At 64.0% G+C, this 7,046-nt stretch overlaps 1 protein-coding gene across 1 annotated transcript in view; it reads right to left on the reverse strand.

The window, feature by feature from the left end:
* Positions 1-5,116, reverse strand: part of SCARF2 (scavenger receptor class F member 2) — a 6,719-nt gene extending 1,603 nt beyond the window's left edge. The window contains exons 1-10 of the mRNA XM_024763674.1: positions 4,850-5,116; positions 4,646-4,747; positions 3,920-4,439; positions 3,600-3,818; positions 3,341-3,469; positions 2,628-2,731; positions 2,438-2,555; positions 2,051-2,166; positions 793-945; positions 7-11 (exon numbers count right to left, since the gene is read on the reverse strand). Of these exons, the coding sequence (XP_024619442.1) occupies positions 7-11; positions 793-945; positions 2,051-2,166; positions 2,438-2,555; positions 2,628-2,731; positions 3,341-3,469; positions 3,600-3,818; positions 3,920-4,439; positions 4,646-4,747; positions 4,850-5,015 (1,632 nt within the window). The 5' untranslated portion in view covers positions 5,016-5,116. The remainder of the gene's footprint in view (positions 1-6; positions 12-792; positions 946-2,050; positions 2,167-2,437; positions 2,556-2,627; positions 2,732-3,340; positions 3,470-3,599; positions 3,819-3,919; positions 4,440-4,645; positions 4,748-4,849) is intronic.
* Between the last annotated feature and the right edge of the window lie 1,930 nt (positions 5,117-7,046).

Below are 7,046 nucleotides of genomic sequence, written 5' to 3' on the forward strand. Positions count from 1 at the left end.
GGTTGCCGCCTCTGACAAGGGACGAGCGGGGCGGTCACCTCCTCCGGAAAGAGCTTGGCCCCCCAGCATCCAAGAGCAAACCCTCGCTGGCGCCCCACCTCCCCTCCTCTTCCCGCCCCAGCTGGCGCTCAGTCGCCGTGGCATCCAGACATGCCTGGCACATTCACTGCACTGACCACAAACTTAGCTCAGAGCCCCGGAGGTGGAGGGCTGGGGTAGTGGGGCTAATTCCTGGGTTGCAGCCCCAACTCGGCCTGGACTCGCACCCCTCCCCCACCACATCCCCAGCCTGGGGGGCCACCATCACCACATTTGACCCTCGATTCATAGCTCTTCTTTAAGAGAAAGGCCTTCTAAGGCTCAGAGGTTAGTCACCTGCCCAAGGTCATTCAGGGGGGTGGTCTGGGGAAGAGAGAGGCCAGAAGCCCAGCTATTCAGGCTGCTTCTTGGTGTTTGTGAGCCAAGGCTTCAGGTGAAATGTGTCCCCATATCCTGCAAACCCCATTTCCTGTCTCCTCTGCCACCTCCTCCCCAGGCCCGGAATTTTCTCTGCCTGGTCTCCCCAGAAGTGAACCTGGGCTGTGGCTACCTCCCCAGACCCTACCCCAGCCTGGTGCTGGGCAGCAAAGAAGCCCACTCTGCAACCTCAACTGTGTATCCACCCCCCAGTTAACAGCATCACTAGCCCTTCCTCCCCATGCTGCCTGTCCCTTAGAGCACAGAAATTTCAGCTGGAACCTTTCACTGGGTCAGAGAGAGAGGGGTCCTCACCCCAAGCAGAGGGGCACTCACCCTCGTGGGGTACACAGTATACGGGGCCTTCATCCGTGGTGTCAAAGGAGGAGAAGGAGGCCCGGGAAGACCATGATGGCGAGGGCTGCTCCAGCCCCGAGGGTGGCTCCAGGAAGCTGCAGTTGAGCGTGTTATCCAGGTCGTGATGGGCCACTGGGGAAGGAGGGAGGCATAGCTGCCAGGGGCCCCGCCTGCCCCAGCCAGTGCCCTCGCCAGCTCTCCTGCCACAAATGATGGAGGGACCCAAGCCAGCCCTACCCCAAGATAGTGGGTGGGACAGGCAATTCAACAGGCTAGTGTACGGCCAGGGAGCTGAGTGAGGTCGGGCCGAAAGTTGGGAAAAGAGAGAGCACCTGGCTGGGAGAGCCCATCAGGGCCTCCAAGCCACGCTTCAGACCCTGTCTTGCAGCAGTTTTTGAATGCAAATGTGCAGTGGTGAAGCCACCCTTTGCCTCAGCCGTCTCAGCAGGCTGCACCCCTAGGCACAGCCTCCACAGACATAGACCCCACAACGGGGGAATCCCAGAGGCTGGCCAGCCCATCCCCCTCTCACAAATGGGATGTGGGTTCCAGCTCCCACATCTGTGCCCATAAATCCCACTCTGCTGAGTGGGCCCAGGGGTTTTTCTCAGCTGTCTGCATCTTTACCTCCCAGGAGACTTCATCTCCCCATCCCCCTCATCTTTGGAAACAAGTGGGAAAGACGCAGAGGGACTCCACCCCAGTGTGAGTCAGTGCAGGCAGAAGGAGAGAAGCAGCATCGCCCCGCACCCAGCCCCGTCCTGAGGTAGGGTGGGGGCCGAGGGACCAGCCTGCCCACTTTCCAGGGAAGACCCAGGGCACAGCTGGGGATCCGGGCCGGAGGCGGGTCTTCCTGTGGCAGGGCATTCCCACTCACAGGTGCCCGCGTCCACCTGCGGCTCGCATCAGGACCGACAGTGTACTCACTCCCGCAGACTGCGGGGACATACCGGCCGCGGATGTCCAGTCCACACTGCCCCACCACACCACACATGCAGTCACACACAGTCACCGAGACAGGGACCACACCTGCCCGCACACGTAGGACCCCTGCCTTCCTCCAGGGCTCCCCTGCATCCGCAATCCTTCTTTCCTCCCCCTGGTCGCACCTCCCCACGCCCCCACATCGACACTCAAGGCCCTGCAGTTCCTACACCGACCCCGTCACACCCATTTCCCAGCAGCCTCCTGCGTCGGGGGGTGTTCCCCGGAGACTCCTTACCTACGTCATCCTTACCTACGACCTTGGGCAGCTTCTGCCTGCGGAGAGGGATCCGGGGCAGCTTCATGCTGATGCGGCTGAAGCGCCCGCATAGGCGCTGCGGCGCCTTCTTTCTCCCAAGCGAGAGCTCCCTGCGGGGGCGGGGACTGAGCGAAGGGGCGGGGCCGTGCCTGTGCCAGAGGGGCGGGGCGAGCCCGTGGGAGCCCACCCACAGGGAGGGAGGGGCCTGAGCGGAGGGGCGGGGCCTAAGACCGGGAGAGGCCCAAGGGAGCCGAACCTCAAGGAGGGCGGGGCCTGAGCTAACGAAGGGTGGGGCCCCCCAGGGCGGGGCCGGGAACGGCGCGCCGCGCTGCAGACCCCGCGCGGCCGGAACCGGGGAAGGGAGGGAGCTGGAAGCCTCACCCGCGCGCGGGGTCCTTGCCGCGGCAGGCGCAGCAGCAGCCGAGCAGCGAGAGCAGCAGGCCGAGGAGCAGGGCGAGCAGCGCGCCCGCACCCATCACGCCCTTTCGCTGGTTGGTCTCTGTGGGGGTCGCAGGGTCAGCGAGGTGCCGGCAGCCCCCGCGCCCCCGCCGGGTCGCCCTCACCCACTCACCCAGGCGGCAGGCACCGGTGACCGGGTCGCACGAGTCCTCGTGGCAGCTGCAGGCCTGGGCGCAGTCCACGCCGTGGAGCCCGGGCGGGCAAGTCAGGTTACAGCTGCGGGGGCGCGAGGTCAGGGAGGGTCGTGGGGTCTGGGAGAGCCAAGCGGCCCTCGGTTACGCCTCCCGCCCTCGCCCCCGCGGCCAGCCAGCCCCGGCCCGGCCCCGGGTTCTCCATTCTCTAGGGACTGCAGCCCACCCCCACCTCCAGCACACCCTGAGCGATCAATGTTTTGGAAACAAATGTGTGCACTCCAGTGGGACGGAGTCTGGGGGACGGGCCGTGGACACTGGCCGCGGTGCTCATTGCTGGGGCTGACTCTTCTGTGGGGGGAAAAGGGGCTGCCAGACGAGACCCTTGGCTGTACGTGGAGATCCCTGCTCATTCCACATCATCTCCGGGTCACCTCAGCCCTGCAGCCCTCAAGGAACCCACTGGCCACAGGCTGACCTGGTCGCTAGATCCCGCTCGAGCGCTGGCTCCACCCCAGGGCAGGAAACTGCCCCAAAGAGCCTGTTGTCTCTCCCTAGCTGAAGTATGGGGGCCAAGGCTGAGGGGCCAAGCCTGGGTCCCGCCTGGTCGGCCAACGCAGCAGCACCTGGGGTCTGGCTGGAGCCCAGTGCCGGATACAGACCCCTCAAACCCCTTGGGTCCCCGGGCACTCACTGGGGCCCGTGGACGCCCGGGCTGCACAGGCAACGTCCCGACTGGAAGTCGCAGTGGCCGCTGCCGCAGTCGGCGCACACGAACGCGCAGTCCTCGCCGTAGGTGCCATTGCTGCACTTGGTCTCACACCTCGGAACGCGGGGAGGAGGCGTCAGCGGAAACAGGCAAACGACCCTTAAGCCCACAGAGCCCTCCGCGGAGGGCAATCGGGGGAGGCCGGCTGGGGGCTGCGTGTCTGAGGCGGACACAGGTTGCTCACCGGTCACCGATCCAGCCCGCGTTGCAGCGCGTGCACTTGCCGGTGACATGGTTGCAGGCGTGCCCGTCGCGACACGGCGGGCAGCGGTGGCCGCAGCCCTCGCCGTAGAAACCGGTGGCGCACGGCTGGTCGCACTTGGTGCCGTTCCAGCCGGGCTCGCACGTCAGGCAACGGCCCTCGGCCACCGTGCATGGCTGCTGGCCCTTGCACTGGCCGCATCTGGGGAAAGGGCAGGAGGCTAGGCGGGGTCCCGGCCGCCTCACCCCGGCTCCCTCGGCGCCTGCCCCTCCTCTCCCTCCCCGGCCGGGGCCCGCGCTTACCGGCGGCGGCAGCCCAGGCCGTAGAAGCCGGCAGGGCAAGGCTCGCGGCAGTACTTGCCCCGGTAACCGGGCTCGCACGCGCACGTGCCGTCCACCGGATGGCAGCGGCCGCGGAAGCACTGGCAATAGCGCTCGCAGCGCGCGCCGAACGTGCGCTCGCGGCACTGGCAGCGGCCGCTCTGTTGCTCGCACGGCGACGTGTTGCAGGCACACTGGTTGTTGCAGCTGCGGCCCCACCAGCCTGCGTGGCAGAGGCACGCGCCCGTCTGTGGGTCGCAGCGCGACGTGGCGCTGCAGTAGCACGCGCTGGCGCACTGTGGGCCCCACCAGCCAGGCTCGCAGCGACACGCGCCGCTCCGCGGGTGGCACGCGCCGTGCTGGCATTGGCACGCATGCTCGCAGCGTGCGCCCCAGCGCCGCGCATGACATGTACACTGGCCCGTCACGTCCTCGCACTGCCCGTGTGGGTGGCAGACACACAGCTCCTTGCAGTCGGGACCCCAGAACTGGCGCGGGCACTCTGCAGAGCGAGCGGAGAGGGTGGGAGGCCCAGGTGCTCGCGACGGGGCCCAGACCCAGCCCGAACCTGCCCGCGTCCAGCCCCCCGCCCCCGGGGACCCACTCCCGACTCAGGCCCCGCCCACTATCAGGCCCCGCCTCCAGTCCAGGCCCCGCCCATCTCTGGGATCCTGCCCCACTGCCCCGCCCGCCACAATCCGCGCTCACTGGTGTCGCAGTTGGCACCGAAGTAGCCATGGCGGCAGCGGCACTCGCCCGGCCGCACGCACACCTCGTTCTCCGAGCACGTGGAGTTGCCTTCGCACACAGCTGCGGACGAGACGCGCCCAAGTTGTTGCGAGTTCAGCCCCCACACTATCCCTCCTCTCCGTGACCCCGCCCCCTGCCCAAGTCCCAGGGTGCCCTACTCACCAATCCCACACTCGTCCCCCTGCTGCCTCCAGCCAGCGCAGCAAGTGAGCTCCTGGGAGCTGCAGGCAGAGAGAGGGCGCCTGAGCTCGGGACCCACTCCTAGTCCTCGCTGGGTCCCCCAGTAACCTCCACCCTGCCCTAGGGAGGTGGTTATAAAGGCGCTCATGTGTGCCCGGCACTGCTGTAGGTTTGGGAGACTCGAAGCGAATAAGACACAAATTCCAGCCCTCTAGAGCAGACACTGGGAGGCGGCAGATGGCAGACCACCTCCAAGAACTTCCCAGTTCCCTCTACAAGGGGTCTCGTCACTCCTCCTGATCTGTGCCCTCTTCCCCCATCCACTAGGCCAGAGAAGAGACCCCACATGTCCCAGGAGGGGCAGCAGTGAGGTGGGGGTGGGGCAAAGGTCCCTGGGCCTCCAGGACCTGCTCAGGCATGGAGATCTAGGGCATCCCTGGGGGTGGGGGTCTGGCCAGATGGGTGTCAGTGATCCAGATATGACGTGACCTGGGCAGTGACAGGACTGGCTGGGCCGGGTGGGCACATCTGGATGCCCAACTGGAGCACCAAGGCAGATGGGTTGTCTCTGAGTGTGGTGGACACAGCGAGGTGTCCACTTGGAGAGGGGCAAGGTACACCCAGGGAGTCCTCCATCTGAGTAAGGAAAGTAAAACTGAAGGCTGCAGAGCACCAGGGCGAGACTTGGGCTGGAGGAAGGCAACGTTAGAATGTCCTCTCCGTGAAATTTCATAAAATCTTGTTTAATTTTATTTGGCTTTACAAGGTACAGTAGGAGGGGAAAAATTTATGTGTCCCATATCAGGGTGGTGCAGCCTCCCAAGCCCTGGGCTTATGGGGTGTGTAGGCACAAAGGTTTGGAGGCCCTGCCCAAGTGAAGCCATGGCCACTGGTGAGGGCCATGAGGGCTGAGGTAGGGTGTGCCCACACTGTGGGGCAAAGGAGGCTGAGAAGGAACAGACACTCAGGCTGCAGTTCTGCAGGGTCCCATCAGACCTAGAACTTCAGCCAAATGCTAAAGGCACATAGCCACCATTCACACTTCAGAGAAAAGGAGAGGGCCTCTTGGGAAGGATGTGAATCTAGAAGCGGGATATGGTGATGGGAGGAGGTGGGAGGGGCCTGAGGACCCTGGGGTGGGGGTGGGATGGCCTGAGAAGGGAAAGGCTGCAGCTGCTCCATATCACACCCCTCAGAAGATGCCCCCCAACCGTTCCCAGCTCGAAATGATCACCACACCCTGGATGGGGCCCCCGGACTCCAAGGGAGCCCCCTCTCCCAGAAAGGGCTGGATTCTCCTTTGGGCCAAAGATATGGGGCCTGGGGAACAGGATCCATAAAACCCCAAACTTCAAGGAATGGGCCACCTTATTTTCCACAAATAAAACTGGAAACCAGGGCTTCCCTGGTGGCGCAGTGGTTGAGAGTCCGCCTGCCGATGCAGGGGACACGGGTTCGTGCCCCGGTCCGGGAGGATCACACATGCCGCGGAGCGGCTGGGCCCGTGAGCCATGGCCGCTGAGCCTGCGCGTCCGGAGCCTGTGCTCCGCAACGGGAGAGGCCACAGCAGTGAGAGGCCCGCGTACCGCAAAAGAAAAAAAAAAAAAAAAAAAAAAAAGCATCGCCAGCAAACAATGATAGATTGAGTTTGCTGTTAAAAAAAAAAAAAAACAAAAAACTGGAAACCAGAGTCAGGAACTCTAAGCAGGCCTGGATTTTCTGGCCCCCATTGTCCCCACCCACCCAGCTCCGAGATGGCCATCTGTAGGGAGACCCAGGTCCAAGGGCCCATCACCCTCCTGCCTCTTCTGCCAGTATGAACCCAGGTCTCCAGATGGAGAGCCTCTGTAGAGGTCCCTCCTGCAGGCAGCCTCACCAGATGGCCTGCTGGGATGGCCCAGGAACACTGACCACCTTCCATCCTGGACGACCTGGCTGCATGGCTCTGTAATCAGGTTGGGAGCCTGGTTTTAGGGCCACACTAAGCTGGATTGGATGACTGGGTCTGCCACTTGCTGTGTGACCTTGGGCACAGAACTTTACCTCTCTGAGCTCCAGCTGCTAAATCTGTAGAATGGGGCCCACAGGTTTGGCAGGAGGATTAAGAGAGTCGAGATGTGTCCAGCACAAACTATGAGTTCAGCCAAGGCTGTGCTGTGAGCTCCAGCCCATGCTGAGC

This window comes from Neophocaena asiaeorientalis, unplaced genomic scaffold (assembly GCF_003031525.2).
Source record: "Neophocaena asiaeorientalis asiaeorientalis breed wild unplaced genomic scaffold, Neophocaena_asiaeorientalis_V1.1 scaffold110, whole genome shotgun sequence".
Lineage (NCBI taxonomy): Eukaryota > Metazoa > Chordata > Mammalia > Artiodactyla > Phocoenidae > Neophocaena > Neophocaena asiaeorientalis.